We start from the raw sequence: 20,978 nt of genomic DNA on the forward strand, positions 1-20,978 counted from the left end.
GGAAAGTGAAGCATTCTGAAAGTCTCACTAACAACATCAAAACAAACGATGTTCCTCTCACCTAGTGGATACCAATAATTTGAAACCATAAAATATATGGTTTTATCAGCATAAACTCCTGTAGACCATGAATAACCACTTGAACTATAATTGTTTACGATACCGGAATTTATTGTTGTCCATGACTCACGACGTCGTGAGTAAACACGAGCAGCAGTTACATTACGGTAACATCTGATGTTCAGCACTTTCAGATCATTGAACCGATCAAAATAAATTCCACCGGTATCAGAGTTTCGATGATGATTGTAATTAAAGTAGTCATCACACAAAACCTTATATTGCCTAATAGTTGGATTCCAAATAATCAACTGACAGCAAATCCCTTCATTGGAAATTAACAACAACCCATTAAATAAAGATAGAATACGTAAGAAGCTAGAGTGGACATGTTAGGAAAACTTAAGGTTTTACTACTAACAACATCCAACTTACCACCAACTACGTCGTCAATGACAATTGACGTGTCTTTAAAGGATAATAGTTTATTTTCTACTGAATCTCCACTTCGGAGAGCATGCATCATCTGAAATGCATGACTTGACAATTCCGTATAAAAATTCTTGGAAAGACATTTGAAACGGCAAATATCTTCTGCAGAGAGCCTTGAGAAAACCTCGTCAACAATCACTTGAAACCCAAATTTTTCCATCATGCAGAGAGCCTTGTGAAAATCTCGTCAACAAAATTTTTGAAGATGATTTAGTAGATAGAGGAAAATGGTAATGATCAAAACCTCTGCCAAATGTATTTTATATACCCAATGAAGAAGGCTATGACTAGATACATTGTCAGAATAAAGAATATCATGCGACACTCATTAGGCTTTTAATGCATTTACATGGGAAAAATATAAAATTAAACACGTTATTATAATTACAATTAACCTATTCATTTACCTATAACACGCCTTTAGCATAAGACAGAAGTGATTGCTTAACGTGCATTAATTGCACAGTATATATCCCAAGGCATTTTGAATTTGAAATTACCGGCAATTTCAAAACCACTGCTATGGTATATGTTTGCCAAAGGAAATATCTGCTAAGTTATACTTTCCTGGCTATGGGCAGTAGTTTGCTGATCTGGTTTGAAAGCAATTGTCATGATGAGTTTTCTAATAGCATTTATTATTGATTTAATTTGCAACAAATAGTCATCAATAATTTTCTTTATTTTGTAATTTAACTTTAAATTTTATCATTAAAACAATGTTTTAAATTAAATACTGTTATACATCTAATCTGGACATAAACAAATGTTTGAAATTAAATAAATATTTGACCTCAAACATCTGTTTGAACATAAACAGATGTTTGAAATTAAATACTATTAACATAAACAGAGATATAATATCTACAGTTTGGACATATAAATACTGTTAACAAAAACAAAGATAGAATATCTACTGTTGATGATGAACCACTTTTGTTGTTGGGCAGTGGTTCATCTTTGAGTTTGTATAGGTTTGTCTCGAGAGGTAAAGTATAGAGAACCACTGGTACACTAAACACTGTTACATAAGAAGGATTGATACATAAATACTAAAGTTGAATCCGCTGTAGAAGCTGTTATAACTACACCATAAGTGCTAGTCTTTAACAGGACTTTGCCTTCAACAGTGCATAGGCCTCATGAGACAATAAGCCCATCAGTTTTTATATGGAGCAGGAGTTAATTATAACAGTCCTTAGCATGATCAGCTGTTATAACCACACCATAACCCTTTGAGAGGTTGACCATTAAACAAATCATTGACACTATTAATCCTCTGTTGACTTACCAAACAGATCTTCAGACACAAATCAACATCAACATAATCTGAATATTACTGAAACAATAAATAATAAATAAAAATAAAACACAATAAAGATTCATAAAATTAAATTTATTCAGGACCTTAAAACTAAAAGTCCAATAATTACATGACATACTGAACAATATTAAAGTTCAAATCTAAGAATACAGCAGGAATTAATAAACTTTAGTTTCCACTACATCGATTGCTGAACCTCTTGATGTATGTCCTTCAGCATCGCCATAAACTGCACGTCTCTATCACCACACTCCATATTACTGACAACACAAATAAGAATAAGAAACTAACCTAAAATGCAAACGTCTCTTTTTCATTTTATTGCACATCTGAGTTTTCATGATACTGGACGAATCTATACTTTCTTTAAAAGAAGAAAATATTCCTGCCGCAAAAAAAGGTGACTTTGGATTTAATGGAAATAAAAAAAATGGCACATGTAACTTTAAAGTTGCATCTCTGCCATCAAAAAATGTAACACATGCAACTTTTCACGATGTTGCAACAATGATACTGCAGCATCGATATTGAAAGGTTGATGTGGGATGCGAATTTACATTGAAACAACGATGTTGGAACAATGATACAAGAACGATAACATGTAAACATTATCAACAAACATTCGAACAAAGAAGTGTAATGGGAAATTAGCTGCTAAATCACAAGAAAGATGCATTTGAGAGAGAAAGATACGCTCACATATATGAGCGAGCGAGATTTGAATGTGAAATCAGATAATTGTATCTTATTTATAGGATAAAAATATATATGGTTTGAAATTTGAATTTCAAAATTACTGATATTAATTAGTAATTACTGATTTGATTTGAAAGCAATTGTGATGATGTTTTTTGGGAACTGATATGCAAAGTAGGAAAAAAAAAAGAACGTCAATTTTAAATTACCATCTTACATATTTTTTATTTCAAAATTTCAAAATTACTGATATTATCAGTGATCTAATTTGAAAGCAATTGTCATGATGACTTTTCTAACTTTAATTAAGAGATAATAACCGTCAGTTTGAAATTCATATTTTGCATATTTTAAAAGTCCAAAGCTTAAGAAATTACCATTAATTAGTGATTTGATTTGCAACAAATAGTCATCAAGTATTTTTTTATTTTTTATTTAACATTAAATTTCATCAGGAAAACAATATTGGAGGAACTCTTATCTCATTGCAATGTAACGATTAGGTAAAATGGTAATTTCAATCACATATATGAGCGAGCGAGATTTGAATGTGAAACCAGATAATTATATCTTATTTATAGGATAAAAATATATATGGTTTGAATTTTGAATTTGAAAATTACTGATATTATTAGTAATTACTGATTTGATTTGAAAGCAATTGTGATGATGTTTATTGGGAACTGAAAGGTAAGTAGTGTATATCTTTATATCCCTCCTTATTAAAGTAAATAAATATTAGTAATGATATGCAAAGTAGGAAAAAAAAGAGAACGTCAATTCTAAATTACCATCTTGCATAATTTTAATTTTAAAATTTCAAAATTACTGATATTATCAGTGATCTGATTTGAAAACAATTGTGATGTTGACTCTTCTAATTTTTATTTTAACTTTAATTAATAGATAATAACCGTCAGTTTGAAATTCATATTTTGCATATTTTAAAAGTCCAAAGCTCAAGAAATTACCATTAATTAGTGATTTGATTTGCAACAAATAGTCATCAAGTATTTTTTTATTTTTTAATTTAACATTAAATTTCATCAGGAAAACAATATTGGAGGAACTGTTATCTAATTGCAATGTAACGATTAGGTAAAATGGTAATTTCATTTTAATTCTAGTTTTTATTTGATAATTTCAGTATAGCACTAATTAACACCATCAAGGCATCAATTATAAAAATGTGAGCAGTGGCTGTTTTTTAGGAATACCGTTGATGGTCAATATCAATGGATGTCAAGAATAAAAAAGTGACCATTGGCTATTTTTTCCTATCAGTAGATACCGAACAGTTTTTTAAACGTATGATATTTGGTAAGTCAGTGGTTAACACGCAGATTAAAGAAACAGAGGTTGTATTTCAGCAATGGATAAGAATTAACAATCAACTGTTTCAACCAACATAGCGGTTGTAACAGGCTTTTAAACACATGTTGGGGCTAAAACAGATGTTTCACCTTATATATCAGTTGTATGGACTTAAACAAAAGTTTGAACTTAAACAGATGATTGCCAATAAACAGAAATTTAGCCATATTTGATGGATTCAGGTTAGGTTTTCTCTAGAAAATGTCTATATGATCGAGCTAAATAATGTGTTCCGTAAAACAAAACAAAGCATTAGATAAGCATATTAAATTAATACAATAAACCTTTCTTTATAAGTCTATAAGTACCTGTATTTTGCAATCTCTAAAGACGACAGACACATAACAACCCGCAACCCATGTACACCTGGCAGCCACACGTTGATCCGAATGACCGCAACGTGGTTAATCTTCGTGTTAGCTCGTTTTTTAATAGGTTAAGAGCATGGATGGAAACTTTACAAAGTAGGTTGCGAAACAAAGGAATCTCAAGAGCATGGCTAAGCTTTTCCAACCAACTTATTGACTTAATCAAAAAGCCAATAAGGAGTTTTAGTGTTTGCCAAATGCAAAAGTCCTTTTCAAAATGACTTTTTGAGAAGGAGAAAAAGTCATTTTTGAAAAGTTAGAATGTTGTGACTTTTCGAACTAACTTATTGACTTATTAGCTTTTAGTCATTTTACATCAATAAGCTAAGCCAAACACTTTTTAAAAAACAACTTATTGATCTATTGGCTGTCCCACCCCATAAGCTAATCCAAACACTTTTTTTTAAAACTCCTTTTAAAAAAATCATAAGTCAATAAGTCTTTTTCCCAAAAGTCGTTTTTAACTTAAACTAGTATTAAGCACCCGCCGCATTGCGGCGGGGGCCTATAACTGTGCTAAACAGCATCAATGCCACACCACCGCAATCGACCACCAACACTGAATTTGCGGCGTGTTAATGCTAAGAAATTAGATCGTAACGTAAAACACAGAACACAATAACTAAGTCGATCTAGGATCTGCATATTTTGACGAACCAGTCAAACGGGAAAGATAGACAACGTAAAAACGAACAACACACGCACATTGCGTCGTGTTAACTCACAAAACTTAAAACGAAGCTTAAAACGACATGTAAACGTTGAACCACACACGCACGTTGTGCCGTGCTAACTCGCAAAATTTAGAACGAAGCGTAAATCGAAAAAATTAACGAAAGATGAAATGTATATGAGATCAAAGTTGAAAGTAAAAAAGTTATGAGGTTAAATTTGAAAAGATGAAAGTTTTGGGTTAAAAGTAGAAATTAAAAAAGTTTTTGATTATAAGTAATTTTTCAAATACTTTTGGACTAAAACTAAATAATCCAAATTCTTTTTTTTTAAAGGACTCCCCCAAAATATGCAGTCTTGAATTTACCCTATATTAACAAAAAATGAAAATCAATATAGGGGTGTTCAGTCTTGAATTTACCCTTACCACTGTGACCTATCCCTCTTCTTGCGACTCGAATCCTCCCCAATCCATACGGATCCACGATCATCGTCGTCAATCTGTCTCTCTGTAAGTACGATCGTAACCCTAGCTTGCATATACACATGTTTTCATCGGTTACATATCTCAATTATTAACTTTCTACACGTTAAATTCGCATTAAGTTCGCTTTCGCTTTCAATTAACCCTAGCGTTATTCGTTTCGCATCATTCTGTTGACGGTTTTCGTTTCAGTTTGTTGAACATATAGTTTGAATTCCAACAATCGAACGGACACGAAAAACGGTTTAAATTGAAGAAATTATGATTCCGGTGTACGAAGTGGATATGAATTTGCCGGTGTAGGTGTGTGTTTTGCTGTGTAATCTGTAAGTTTTTGTTCTCGGATAGATCGATTTCGTTAGTTTTGAGTTATTTGTTTTATGTGTTTAATATGCATTGTAATTTGTATAATTGTATGTGTAGTGTTTCTGCAGAGTTTGAGATCAAGAGCTTGGTGTTGAGCGTGTAGTGAAGTAACAGGAAGGAATCATGTTTGGTTCTAGCAATCGTAAGTTTCGTTTCTCTTCGTTTTGAATCGAATATACTGACTGAGATTTGCTGCAAAATGTTATTTGCGGTTTTGCGTATTTGTGTATTTCTGTTTTCAGCGGGTTGCTTTTTGTGAAGTTATTTGATGTTATGATTGAATGCATTGTTTCTGCTTTAGTTCTTGCTTTGATTATACGAAAACGTCGCACAAGAGTCTTAATATTGTTATAAATTATAATGTACTATTGGTTTTTAGGTCATTGAGCCTTCTGATTGTTACTATGGTAATGGACAATGGTACTCCCCATACTTAGAACTCTATGCAAACTATTTCTCAAGTAATAAATGAAAGTTTTAGACTTATAGTTATATATTCATGCATTTGCAGTTTTACATATTCGTGTATTTTTTCTTTTCAGCGGGTTGTTTTCTGTGAAGTTATCTGATGTCATGGTTAAAATCCTAAATGTAGTGTCTCTGCTTTAGTTCTTGTCTTTGATTATAGGAAATAGGTATTACTAGTCTTAACCTTGTTAAAATGTACCATTGGTTTTAGGTCATTGAGCCTTCCGGTTTGTTACGTCGGTAATGGCACTTCCGATACTTAGAGCTTCATGCAACCTATTCTTTAAGCGTTAAACGGCAGTCATAGTTATATTTTCATGCAAGCCTACATCGGCCAGGGTTATATGATTCAGTTGGAGTCAATAGGAATGGGGCCTATTAAAAACGAGGCAATGTTTATGTAATTTTATGACATGCTTTGTGCTTTATTTGTTATATATCCTTTTAATATAGGTTAATGTTTGGGGGTAGGGCTGAAACAAATGTTTTAGTTAATTAGTTCGTGAGATTTCTTCTTAATATTTGGTACAGTTAAAGGCTTAGCTAAACATTTTTTAGGTTGTATTTAGGCCAGTTTAAAAGGTTGCTAATAGCTTAATATAGTAATATGTATGGATGTACAGTGTAGAATAATTATTACTTGCACTCAATTTGGATGTTTAATCACATGACACATGTTTTCTTGTGTTGCGCCTAATTTGCTATCTGATTATGTTAAATACTTAAATTTGATCGTATTACCATTAGAAAGTATAGAAGCACTAGATAGAGAATGTGTGTTCTCCATGCTTTCATGTTAATATTCTGAAATAATACATTGATTTCTTAATAAATCTAATTGCTTCTGGTTTTGTACTACAGCGTTTGGGCAGTCAACAAACAGCCCGTTTGGGTCCCCATCGGTTTTCGGGCAGACTAGTAATGCAAATAACAATCCATTTGCTACACAACCTTTTGGTAGCACGTCTCCGTTTGGTGCACAAACAGGGGGTTCTATGTTCGGTGGCACATCTACCGGTGTGTTTGGTGCTTCCTCACCGGTTTTTGGTGTCTCGTCAGCGCCTGCTTTTGGAGCTTCATCAAGCCCAGCCTTTGGTGCTTCATCGTCTGCTTTCGGTGGTAAGCACACTTATATTTTATTAACGTTTTCTAGTTTCAGTTTCCGAATAACGTACTCAATATGACTTTTGACATGGTCTTTCATGTCAATGTTAGTAACCGGGAGCATAATCTCCCTTATAACGACATCGTATTTCGAAATCAAATTGTTGGTTACACACAATTCGAGTAACATGACATTTTCGTCCCTGAGGTTTGGCCAGTTTTGCGACTTTCGTCCAAAGGTTTGTTTTTTCGCATCTGGATCACAAAGGGTTGAAATCTTGCCATTTTCATCCAGTTCGTTAACTCCATCTGTTTTTTCTATGTTAATTCAGGGTTATTTTCGTCTTTTTTGTTAACTTAAAGGGCAATTCGGTCCTTTTCAAGGGTATTCTGTCTTTTTAAATAAAGCGAAAATAACTGAATTGCCTAAGTTTGCGAAGAAGACGTAAATACCCCTGATTTAACGGAGAAAAATGGATGAAGTTAATGAGCTGGATCAAAATGGTAAGTTTTCAAACCTTTTGGATCCAGATGCCGCGGAAAAACAAACCTTTGGACAAAAGTTGCAAAACTGGCCAAACCTCAAATGGCATTTTACTCGCACAATTTCGAGTGATCAGTTTTCTTTTAATATTCTCTTTTTTCTTTCGTCATATCCTAAAACACATACTTGATTTTGGTATGATCACACCAGTTGCATATTATTTTAAATCACTCTCTTTTTTCTCATGTGTTTTTTTATTATTAAATCTGATTTGTTTATGTCACCTCCTATATTCCAAATCACAGGTTCATCCGTGTTTGGGCAGACTCCTGCATTTGGTGGCTTCGGATCCACTACACAACAATCAAGTCCGTTTGGAAGCTCGTTTCAGCAATCGCAACCGGCTTTCGGAAGCAGTGGATTTGGATCCTCACCGTTCGGAGCATCGAGTCAACCCGCTTTCGGTGCTCCTAGTCCTACCACACCAACATTTGGTAGCACCCCTGCGTTTGGTGCTGCTACAAGCACACCGGCTTTCGGTTCTACATCAACCCCAACGTTTGGTAACACGGGTTCCGCCTTTGGTGTCTCTAGTACCTCGGTTTTCGGATCTAGCACTCCTGCTTTTGGTGCTTCGAGTACTCCGGCTTTTGGTGCTTCGAGTACACCAGCTTTTGGTGCTTCGAGTACGCCTGCTTTCGGTGCTACTACGTCTCCTTTCAGTTTTGGGTCAACTCCAGCATTTGGTCAATCAACTTCTGCGTTTGGCAGTAGCCCGTTTGGTGCTACTACTACCCCAGCCTTTGGTGCTCAAAGCTCCCCATTTGGTACGTTTTCATCTTTACGTAACTAAGAAGTTGTTCTAGGGCTGCAAACAAACCAAACGCGGACACGAGCAAGAAATTGCGTTCGTTTAGTTTCATTTGTGTTTGTTTAATAAATGAACGGACATGAGCAGGAAGTTGCGTTCGTTTAGTAAAATGAACGAGCATGAACAGAGGCCGCGTTCGTTCATTTATGACCGTGAACGTTCGGTAACTTGTTCATATATGTTTGATAGTTCATTAGTGTTTTTGGTTTTTTTTTTTTTCATTTAAATACTTCAAAATTCCGATATATGAAATATTATGAACGCTTGTTTGTGTTCATATTTCGTTACCTAAAATTAACAAATGAGCACAAACAAACACGAACACGTTCATTTTGTTAACGAACGAACACGAACAAAAAATCTCGTTCGGTAAGTGTTCATGAACACACATATATATCTCTAACAAACAAACATGAACAAGGTCTTGTTCGTGTTCGTTTGCAGCCCTAAGTCTTGCTCCATAACTAATAATATATCCTATGTTTATCAATTGAAAATGAATACTTTGCTGAAACTTTGTTACTATATACAAACTTGCAGGAGGTCAGACTACAGCACCAGCATTTGGGAGTCCTGGGTTCGGTCAACCGTCATTTGGAAGTCAACGAGGGGGAACGAGAGTATCGGCATATGCTCAGACACCCGAGGCAGACAGTGGTAGCAGTACACAACCTGCTGGAAAACTGGAGTCGATATCCGCAATGCCTGTTTATAAAGAAAAAAGTCACGAAGAGCTTCGATGGGAGGACTATCAGTTAGGAGATAAAGGTAATAGTCAAATAGTCAATGTGGTTCTACTCTTATCACTTTCTCGTATTGTAAACGAACTGAACAACACTAACAAGGCCTTGTTTGTGCTCGTTCGTTAAGGAATAAACATGTTCATGAACACTTACTGAACGTAGACGAACGCAAATGAACACAAACAAATGTTCATGAACATGAACATAAATGAACACAAACGGACGTTATATATTCATTTAAAACACAATCTGCATTTTTCATCAGAAAGATTACAAAGAATCTACCAAAAATAAATAAATAGTTAACATAAAAATTTAAAAGTTTGTGAAGCTTTAACACAAAAACTAAAGCCAATAAAATAAAAATATAACATAAAAAAACCTTTAAATAAACGACCATAAACGAGCGAACATAAATGAACACATTACCGAATGTTCACGAACATAAACGAACGGATGCAGCCTCTGTTTATGTTCGTTTGTTTAAGTTATCAAACAAAATATCTTGTTCGTGTTTGTTCATTTATTAAGCGAACTAACATAAACGAACTTCCCGCCGAACAGTTCACGAACTGTTCGCTGAACGTTTGGTTTGTTTACAGTTATCGGTTTTCTGATTTTTTTCCGTTCTGTTTCAGGGGGTCCAAATCCTGCTGGCCAGTCTTCTGCTGGAACGGGATTTAATATGAACAACACGCAGCAGGCGAACCCTTTTGCTTCCTCTTCACCTGCATTTGGCCAGTCATCTGCAAATCCGTTTTCGTCATCTACGTCTACCAACCCGTTTGCTCCAAAGACGTCAACTTTTGGTACCACAACGTTTGGAAACTCAACGCCATCACTTGGTTCTTCACCCTTTGCATCTGCAGCTTCTAATCCTTTCGGGTCAACACCTACTCCAGCACCATCTGCATTTGGGTCAACTCCTGCTTTCGGATCTACAACCTCTGGTTCTCTTTTCGGTTCGACTCCTGCATTTGGAACCTCAACGTCTATTTTTGGTACAACTCAAGCTCAGGGAACAACTTCGTCATTTGCAACTGGCCTTAACTTTGGAAGCACTCAATCATCCCCCTTGTTCCAGTCAACCACACCCACTCTTGGTCAAACGAGTTCGCCTTTTGGGCAGACTCCTTCAGCTTTTGGGCAGACTGCTTCAGCTTTTGGGCAGACTCCTTCAGCTTTTGGGCAGACTCCTTCAGCTTTTGGGCAGGCTGCCCCGTCTTTTGGGCAGAGTACTCCCGCCTTTGGTCAATCAAATGCTTTTGGAAACAACTTGTTCTCAAGCACCCCTTCGCTGTTAAGCTCGAACAGCATGGGATTCAATCAGACAACTGTGAGTTACTTTTGTTAATGCCCTTTATGTACATTTGATTAAAATTAACAGAGTTAATTTTCATAATAGCAGGTCAAGACTGTTTCTCTATTTACTTTTACTCTTTTAGACAATTTCTCTATATCTATGCAGTTAATATCGATGATCGGTCCCCATGTAAAATATCGGTGTGAAATATCAGCCAGAATATTGGTATCGATATTATGGGCGATATTGACTGATATATCACCGATTTTCTCGATATCAGTACCTTTCTTCTTAGTTCTACCATTCGTTTTTCTTTTTGTTGCTGCTATTAGTGTTTTAAGTCTTAATTTTTAGTTGTTAGTATTGAATGTTAGTGTTTTAAGTCTTAATCAATTCCTACTTGCTACAATTGTTAGTGTTTTTACAAGTTGCAAAAGGTTACTTTGTTAATGGTAGGAGAGTATATTGAATTGTTAGTGTTAAATTGCTATATATATTAATTCTGCATGATATTAAAATTATTGATATCCCACATCGATAACCTATATTAATTTACGGCATTAACTGCACAGATTTTTAGTATAGTTATGAGTACTTTCCACCGTCTAACTTTGGTTGGTTACGTCTGTAGCCTTCTCTCTCAACGCCCTTTCAGACGGCTCAACCAACTCAGAATCCAGGTGGTTTCGGCTTTTCAGCACCTGCAGGTAATTAAAGTATTAAACCGAACATATTTTAATTTTTAGTCTTGATGTTGAGATTTTGAATTCTTCTATTCATCTTCTTCACAACTTATTATTACTTTTCCCGTTTTACGTACTTATTAACAGGTGGCACACCAAGCATTTTTGGTCAGAGTAATTTCGGACAACCGTATGTTTTACAACTTTTGCTCACTACTGCCTCTTTCCGCACGGGTGTATATTTTATTCATTTTGTCAGTAATTTCTCAATGCTTCCTTATCCTTAATATGGCAGGTCTGTCAATCAGAGCCCACAACCACAGTCTATTACTATTACAAATCCTTTCGGAACTCTACCCGCAATGCCTCAGATGTCAATTGGCCATGCAGGAAATGCACCTTCAATTCAGTATGGAATTTCTAGCTTGCCGGTAAGTATTATATATTATTATATTATTATATATTATATAATAGCTAACGACATGAACAGTAATTTGACTTTTCCTTTCTTTTTGTCTTTTTGTGTCTTTGTATTTTTGTATACTTTTACCCCTCACCTTTCAGCATTGACACTTACAACCCCTTAATTTTCTAAAGACTTTGTAATCAAGTTTTACTTGTTTATTTGTATGTACGTGTCGGTATAAATTCAAGTTGACTTATGTTTCGACGTAAATTTTTCCCGGGAATGAGTTGGGTCAAATATAATATGTTCTTATGCTTATTTTTACGTACATTTTCAGTTGGTCTACACATAGTTATCAAATGCTCTAGGCGCACAGGCCTCGCCTGTCGCCTAGGTGAGAAGCGCAATAAAAGCACGGACCTGAGGGAAAAAAAGCGCAAGCTAATAAAAACATAAAAAAAGAAAATATTATGTATTGGAAAAAAACATTTTTTTTCAAATTCCAAAAGTATTTAAATACCATAATCCTTATAATAAGACCAAAATCATTATGAATCACCAAAATATCCCAAAACCAAATTGTTCAGACTTGAAAACAAATAAGGTTCAAACAGTAAATTAAATCATAAACAATTTATATGACGCAATGAGAATGGTTGAATATACTGCATAACACTCACAAGGTCAAAAATACATGTAGTATTGTATGTTTTACCGGCCAAAAAAAGTGCAGAAGATTATCAATGTTTGTTTATCAGAATAGGTTGTTATATACAACATGATCATTGAATAAAAAGATATGATATCTCTTTAACTTCTTTATGATTCAAATATATATTTTTAAAGATATCTAAGATTTGATTTGACTGAGATACGTCTTCCAAAAAAGTAGATAAATATCTGTAAATATAATCTGGTACATATATAAGATAGGATTCCAAAAAAAAAAAAAAAACACATGGCTTTTTTTTTACCTGGGAGTGAGCAGCGCAGACAGGTCAACTCGCCCAGAAATATCGCCTAGGCAGGAAAAACAATTGCTTTTGATAACTATGGGTCTACGTTTTGACGTAATTTTTTTTTCCGGAATTGAGTTGGGTCAAATATAGCATGTTTTTCGTGCTTATTTTTATGTACGTTTTTTAATTGGTCTATATTTTGACGTAAATTTTGTTTGCAAATGAGTTGGGTCAAATATGATACGTTTTCATTGGACGGTATAAATTCGAGTCATTGCGTTTCTACTTTCGACACCACCGCAACGTGCCGTACCATTCTTAAACTTAAAAAACACTATATTCTTACATGCTTATTTTTATACACGTGTCGGTATAAATTCAAGTTGGTTTACGTTTCGGCGTAAATGTTCTTCCGAAATATGTCGGGTCAAATATAATACGTTTTCGTGCTTATTTTTATGTACGTTTTCAGTTGGTCTACGTTTTGACTTAATTTTTATTCCGGAAACAGTCGGATCAAATATAATACGTTTTCATTAGACGGTATAAATTCGAGGTACTTTACGTTTCTACGCTGTGGCAACGCACAGGGCAATTTACTAGTTGCTTCTAAGATGCACTCACGCATCAGATACGGTACACAATTAATATGGTCTTATTAGCGTACATTTTTCTTAATATCTATAGGTCGTCGACAAACCTTCTCCTATGAGGATATCATCTGTGTTAACGTCGCGGCATCTATCTCAAAGGCGGATTAGGTTGCCTGCTAGGAAGTATCACCCCAATAATGACGGTCCAAAGGTTTAGTGTCACTTCACTTCTTCCTCAAGTGAATGTTTTGCACCTTTTTCATGACGAAAGAATGTTGTTTAATAATTTGATTTCTGCAGGTTTCGTTTTTCAATGACGATGAAGAGACTACCAGCACACCTAAAGCAGATGCTCTTTTCATTCCCAGAGAGAATCCAAGAGCTTTGGTTATTCGCCCTATGGAACAGTGGCCCGCAAAAGCATCTGCAGAGAAACCGAAAGAAAAGAATCCATCTTCTCCAGCACAAGCTAATGGTAAAGTTTCTTGCTGATTTTAAACTTAAGGAAAAGGAAAATGTGAATCGGGCACTAAGTAAAGGTGAACATTCTAGAACATTCTAGATTGAATATATTTACCAAATTTCATTATTATTATTATTATTATTATTATTTTATATATATATATATATAAAAGAACAACTCATTAGCTACAATAGAGTTTTTTCCTTTTGTATTTTGGCCACAATTTTTTTCTTACTTTTTGGTTCTATCACTTGATTTTTTAGATTTGTAGATTTTGTAGGAATTGTTCTTATTTTTAATTTCACATGAGATACGTATATCTAGACATTATATTAGTTATATAGTTGATAAAAAGATGAATATTAAGAACTTTTAACATAATAAAAATTATATGTATAGGTCGGTTCAATCTGTAGAGAGGTTTTTGTTAACTTTCAGTTTTACTATTTACACTGTAAATAATATACGTTTTTAACTCATTTAATTTGTTTTTATTCTAATAAGTTGTGTTCGTTTGTTAACTTTTTTAAAATATGCAATTGTGTTAAAATTTCATTCATCGATGTTTTGTTATAAATTTTATTGAATACTAAGTTTTATTCAAAATAAAGTGTTTCTTGCTATCATAAACAATACGGGTGCCGATACCGTACTTGTGACGACACAAATCGAATGCCGTACATGTATTGTGACGACACAAGACTTTTTTTTCTCTCTTTTGGTTGCTGTATCCATAATAATCTGAACTGATACCGATTGAGTTCTCGCCGTGTAGCAACCCCCACTAGTTTCATAAATTAAAATATAATCACCAAATTTCAGTGAACATTCTAGATTGCATCATAGTTGTCAATAGTGGTCGTTATGGTTGTTATGGCGATTAGCGTAGCACATAGGTTGAAGGTCGCTACAAGGTATGTATCCATAAATAGCAGGATTTCAGTTATTTTTTTATTCTATTAAATATAGATAGCGAAGTATGGCTATAGAATAGCTGGATTTTAGGTTTTTGTTAAATATACGTGTAAAATAGGGTATGTACTAGGGTATTTTGATATAATATACATATATTTTTTAATTTTTTTTTTCTAGTGTATCGCTATCTATAAAATAGCGCATGCAATTTATCGCTATTCGCTATGTAGTATATAGGTACCTTGTCGCTATTTGTCGCTATTCGCCATTAACAACTATAGATTCACCTGCTTTCTATCCATAAAATTTGTTACTTAAACTCAGGTCAATACACCGAGTTCGCTTCTACCGCTCATCAAAACGGCCACTCTACAGATGATGGGAACAGTAAGATCATTTTATTGATTCTTTTGTCACCATGCTATCTGAAAATGTGTGTTTTTAGCTCTAATGCCTATTTCATGCAGGAAATCATTCCGAAAACGGTGTTTCTAAAGAACAAGCTACTCCCGTAAGGATAACACAGAAGACAAATGGGCTACACGAGGATCCGAAATCTGACTCGTACATCACGTTAACCGGTCACCGAGCCGGGGAGGCAGCAATCGTTTACGAACACGGGGCTGATATTGAAACGCTCATGCCTAAACTCCGCCATTCGGATTACTACACCGAGCCACGAATCCAAGAACTAGCCGCCAAAGAGCGAGCAGAACCCGGTTACTGTCGCCGCGTAAAGGACTTTGTAGTCGGGCGGCATAACTGTGGAAAAATTAAGTTTTTTGGGGAAACGGATGTGAGACGTCTGGACCTGGAGTCGCTTATCCAGTTTAATCATCGTGAAGTGATTGTTTATATGGACGAGACCAAAAAACCGCCTGTTGGACAGGGGCTTAACAAGGCTGCTGAGGTAACGCTTTTGAACATAAAGTGTGTTGATAAAAAGACGGGCCGCCAATTCACTGAAGGACCGAGAGTTGAAAAGTATAAACAAATGTTGAAAAAGAAAGCGGAGGATCAAGGTGCGGAGTTCATCTCTTATGATCCGGTTAAAGGGGAATGGAAGTTTAGGGTTAGTCATTTCAGTCGGTACGGGCTCGAAGATGCACTTGTTGGATGATATAGTTGGTTTGTGGTGAGCAGTTATCTTGGTTTTTTTGTTGGCCTGCTTTTGTTTTTTGAACACTGGTTTGTATAGAATATGTTGATTTCTTCTGGTGTACGTATACCCGGTGCAAATTTGCTTCTGTTGTTATTGGGACCGGTTATTCGAATAACTGACTTAATTGGTGGGAATGCGGATACAGAGTTAAGAAACCGGTCTACAACCCTTAAAAAGTTTTTTTTATAGCCTAGTCGGTTTTTATCGTTTATTTTATATAAAGTTAAAAATATTAGTTATTTTGATCGAAATTAGTACATTTTCTTCGGTTATTCTGCAATGTTAAGAGTAACTTTTAATATGATAGCAAAGTCAATGAAAAAGGGCGATGGCTTTTATCACTGAATTTCTTTAAAACAAAATTTTATCGGAATTTCATCGGTTATTTTGATTTTTATCAAAATATGTTTTCTGAGAGTAAATATGTATATTAATTCATAGAAATAAAAAGATATTATTCCATTCATTGTACCTCCTCTTACTAGGAACTATTTATACATATACAAATAAAAGCTTTAACTGTTTAGAAATATTATAATATGCTGTTAAAATTATTAAATATTTTTAAAATGTAAGACATAGGATACCCAAGTAAAAGAATCCAAATACAGTATTTGTAGTTATTATATATTTAATATTTTTTACTTATTCTCTGTATCTCGATTATTTCAAAATTAGGTTAGAATCCCGTGTGTTACACAAGTTAAGAAAAGTAATGTTATATACTTTGTCCCATAAAGAATTATGTTCGTAAAAAACTTGTGTATTGCACAAGTTCAATAAACCCGTGTATTGCACGAGTTAAGAAAATTAATATTATATACTTGGTATTAAAAAGAATCATGTCTTTAAAAACCCGTGTATTGCACGGGGTGAATAAAATATAATGCAATTTGTTAATAGATATAGTCGTCAAGATATGTAATTGATAAATGGTAATTCAGTTAAAGTGTATTTGGCCATTTAAATATTCTTTTAGCTTAACTTAATTAACTTAAATTGCAATTATAAATATATAAATACATATAAAAATTAAGAAATAAAACTTGGAATTATTTATACCATCTATATATATATTTTTAATTCTTTGACATGTAATTTTACCATCAACACAACTAACCACGTTAAATATATAAAAAAAAATTATAAATCACTCATAAAAAACAATTATTATCATTATTTTTCCTTTTTAATATTTTAACAAATATAATTTTGAACTTTGTGATATTTGAAGACTTAAAAAACACGGGTTGATAAATGTAATTAAAAGGTTATGTTTTAAAGCCGTGTATTATACTAATATAATATAATATAATGTAATTTGTTAATGTATACAATCGTTATAATATGTACTTAAAAAATGAATATTGACGTGACATTTATAAATTTTGTTAAGTAAATATTAAAACATTATTTCTTTCAATTGGGTATTAACTTTGATTTTTTAACACCACCTATTTTTATATTATCTAACATATGGAATTTTGCAATTTTTACCATCCAATCACATTAAATATTTGAAGTTTTTAGAAATCACTAATAAGAACAATTATCATTATTATTCTTCGTTTTTTTAAATATTTTAACCAACATAATTTTAAAGTTGGTGAAGCTTTTATTAAAAAATATAAGTTTATTTAAAAAAAACAATAATTAAATTTATATTAAATTCATTCAATGATATAATAAATATATTTAATTAAAAAATAAGTATCCATACGTGAAAATAAAAAATAGTTAGCTCCAATGAATAACATGTGTCATCTATGATTTTTCTTTTATTATATAAAAAGGCGCCACCTAAGGCACTTGATGTGTGCAAAATGCAACATATAAATTACATCAAATGAGACATAAAACTAACCCTTTTTAGTACTAATGTTGGAAAAAGTGTTTTTGTCTTCCTTTTTGAATTTACAGGACCAAATGAGCTTAAACGAGCAAAAGGAACAAATATGCAGCAAAAACAAACATAAATACAAAGAAAAGGAATAAACGTGACATACCCGACCCCTCGACATCATCCCCAAGAGCAAAAACAAGAAACAGAGACTGACCACGGGCCGTGCCCATTGGACACGGGGGCGTGGTCAGGTATCTACAAAAAGGACAAAGCTGTGGAAGCTTCTATGCCCCCACGGGGGCGTGCCCAGCTCAGCACGGGGCGTGGTCAACGCTAAGATACGCAGAATCTTGCAAAATCTTGGTAGTACAGATACGCTTCTGCCCACGGGGCCGTGGCCGGGCTTCTGTTCAGGCTATAAATATGGGTGCTTGGCTCACTTCAAAGGCATCCCTAGGCAAACCACCTCTCTCCCACTTTGCCACCACTCCACCACCACCACTACAACACCCACATCCACCACCATCATCCATCATCCACCTTAGAGTGTGTGTAGTAGTCTCGGAATCCAAGATTGACAGTAAGAGTTCTTGTCAATCAAAGGTCATGTTTGGCTAAGTCTCTTACATCACTTGGTGAAGACAAGTCTTTAATGTATAACTTTTGATTTTTAATCTTTTCGCACTTTTTATTTGGTTTTGTATTAATGACTTTAATAACTAGTTTCTTAAGTTGAAGGTGAAACTTCTTTATCATTTGTCCATGGTGTCTTGGCATTACTTTACTATCTATATAAATAAAAGATTTACACCATTCATATCTCTACGCTCTATATAGAGATATGTTGGCTACCTGGTCGGGGGTTAAGGGAATGGTTTAGTAAGGTTCTTGCCTTGTTCAGTGTATAGATCCTGCAAGGACCTGGGTCAAGCTTACTAGGACCTCCTTCAATACCCACTGGTATTGGATGGCGAGTGTGCGAATGGCTTGACCCCCTCATATGTAAACTACTATTAATACATTAAACCGGCTACTTGGGATTGTATCCCTGCTGAATCAAACCACTTAGCCGAGGGTAACGTCACCTTCAAAAGAGGGGCCTACCACTTTTCACATTAATAACTTAATTAATTATCTTTCAATATTCAGACTCTTTGGGATTGTATCCTTGCTGACTCAAACCACTGGGTTGAGGGTAACGCCACTTTCAAAAGAGGAGCCTACTACTATAACTAAGATAATCTCTTAAAAAGCGCCAAAGTGCGAAAATCATCAAAGGATACGTCAAATGCGAGTCGGATCCAAGTGATTCATCTTGTCTATCTGTTTTTATTTTTATTTCTGCATTTTTAGTTTTTATTCTTTCATGTTTAAAACATTTTCTCAAAAAATTTTAGCTTGATTAGACGTTGAGGATGGACCGGTACTAAAAGCTCTTGTGTCCTTGGACGACCTCGATATCTTACCAACGCTATACTACGCTCACGATGGGTGCACTTGCTTAAGTGTGTGTTTAGTATTAGTAGAATATCGTGTTTTATAAATTTAAAACTTGGCTAATGTGCAAAATGAGCTTAAAATATCAATAAAAACATAACACACTCGACACGCATCAAGTTTTTGGCGCCGTTGCCGAGGACACAAGGATTTTAAGAAAGTTAGGAATCAACGACTTCAGCACGGGGCCGTGCCTGGTCGAGCACGGGGCCGTGCCTGGTCGAGCTTACTGACAATTTTTGTTTTCTGAGTTACAGAAGAGTGACCACGGGGCCGTGGCGGTGTACCACGGGGCCGTGCTGAACTCTCCAGTAACTGGGATCTAGAAAACAATCACTGTGGCCATGACCACGGGCCGTGGTTAGTGACCACGGGGCCGTGGTGAGACATATGACCAACACTCTTTTTGTTTTTATCGCAGGACTTGGAACCCAGGCGCAACACCTGAACTTTCTACGCAGTGCATGAGCTCCAGTTCCAATAAAGACATAAAAGAGCCTCTAAACGAACCCGAACGCTTTCTAAGAAAAAGACTAAAAGCTAAAATCCAAGAGAAAGCTTCGGGGGACCAACTTCCAATGGCGGATCAACGTACCCTGATGGATTACCTACGGTCCACGGTAGGTAATCTCGGAGCAACTATCAATGCACCGAATGTCGATGCCAATAACTTCGAACTTTGGCCGCATTTGATCCAAATGCTCCAAAATTCCGCAACCTTCCATGGCCTAGCTGACGAAGATCCCCATTTACATATTACCAACGTTTTGGAAATATGTGATACTTTTCGGATCAATGGGGCATCAAACGACGCCATCCGCCTCCGAATGTTTCCATTTTCACTAGAAGACCGAGCTAAAGCTTGGCTTAACACCCTCCCAAGTGGTACGGTAAACACTTGGGATGAACTAGCCCAAAAATTTCTATATAAGTATTTCCCTCCTTCTAAAACAGCTAAATTAATGACTGAAATTAATACATATTCGCAAGAGGACGGGGAATCCTGATATGAAACTTGGGAAATGTTCAAGGAGCTATTAAGAAAATGCCCTCTTCATGGTCTTGCAGTGTGGCAACAAGTATCCACTTTCTATAATGGGTTGTTGCCACACACAAGACAAACTCTCGACTCTAGCTCCGGGGGACTCCTAGGTAATCGTCGCCCAAATGAAATTTATAATCAAATTAAGGAAATTGCTCAAAACAATTTTCAATAGCATACTCCCGAGGTACAAAATCTATTGCTCCGGGCGCCCATAAGGTAGATGAAAACATCTCTTTACAAGCCCAAATCGAGGCCCTATCTTCAAAAATCAAAAAAATTAGAAATGGCAAAAACGGCCTCGGTCATGGCTTGCGAAGGGTGTGGTGGGCCACATGAAAATTGGAGTTGTATGAAAGAAATGGATAATCAAACGGAAATGGTTAACTACATTGATAATAGACCTAGGCCGTCGGATCCCCCAACGGGCACCTACAACCAAGGATGGCGTAACCACCCAAACCTTGGTTGGAGGGAACCTGGCAACAGTAGTAACCAACAAAACCAAAACCAAAGAACAAACTTTCAACAACAACCAAGAAATGAGTCACAAAATTTCTCTCAACAACAAGGGGGACGAGAGAGGCTTGAAGACAATGTTTCACG

The 20,978-nt window shown here is 35.1% G+C and overlaps 1 protein-coding gene and 1 non-coding gene across 5 annotated transcripts; one reads left to right on the forward strand and one right to left on the reverse strand.

Moving 5' to 3' along the window:
- The first annotated feature begins 5,345 nt into the window (after positions 1-5,345).
- Positions 5,346-16,166, forward strand: LOC110899537 (nuclear pore complex protein NUP98A). 4 transcript variants are annotated; one of them, XM_022146421.2, is made up of 14 exons: positions 5,346-5,497; positions 5,663-5,796; positions 5,894-5,978; positions 7,166-7,423; positions 8,198-8,719; positions 9,304-9,531; positions 10,145-10,842; positions 11,441-11,516; positions 11,640-11,682; positions 11,788-11,923; positions 13,545-13,661; positions 13,751-13,925; positions 15,153-15,215; positions 15,296-16,166. In XM_022146421.2, the coding sequence occupies exons 3-14, from the start codon at positions 5,960-5,962 to the stop codon at positions 15,946-15,948; spliced, it is 2,988 nt and encodes a 995-aa protein (XP_022002113.1). In that variant the 5' UTR covers positions 5,346-5,497; positions 5,663-5,796; positions 5,894-5,959; the 3' UTR covers positions 15,949-16,166. The 4 variants fall into 4 exon arrangements, with proteins under 4 accessions (XP_022002113.1, XP_022002115.1, XP_022002114.1 ...); XM_022146423.2 differs by having other exon boundaries at positions 5,350-5,497; positions 5,905-5,978; XM_022146422.2 differs by having other exon boundaries at positions 5,364-5,501.
- Positions 16,167-20,286: 4,120 nt separating this feature from the next.
- LOC118486191 lies at positions 20,287-20,393 on the reverse strand. The gene has a single exon (XR_004878046.1). It is a non-coding gene; the product is annotated as a small nucleolar RNA R71 (small nucleolar RNA).
- Between the last annotated feature and the right edge of the window lie 585 nt (positions 20,394-20,978).

The sequence above is a fragment of the Helianthus annuus genome, chromosome 13, assembly GCF_002127325.2.
Source record: "Helianthus annuus cultivar XRQ/B chromosome 13, HanXRQr2.0-SUNRISE, whole genome shotgun sequence".
Classification (NCBI taxonomy): domain Eukaryota; kingdom Viridiplantae; phylum Streptophyta; class Magnoliopsida; order Asterales; family Asteraceae; genus Helianthus; species Helianthus annuus.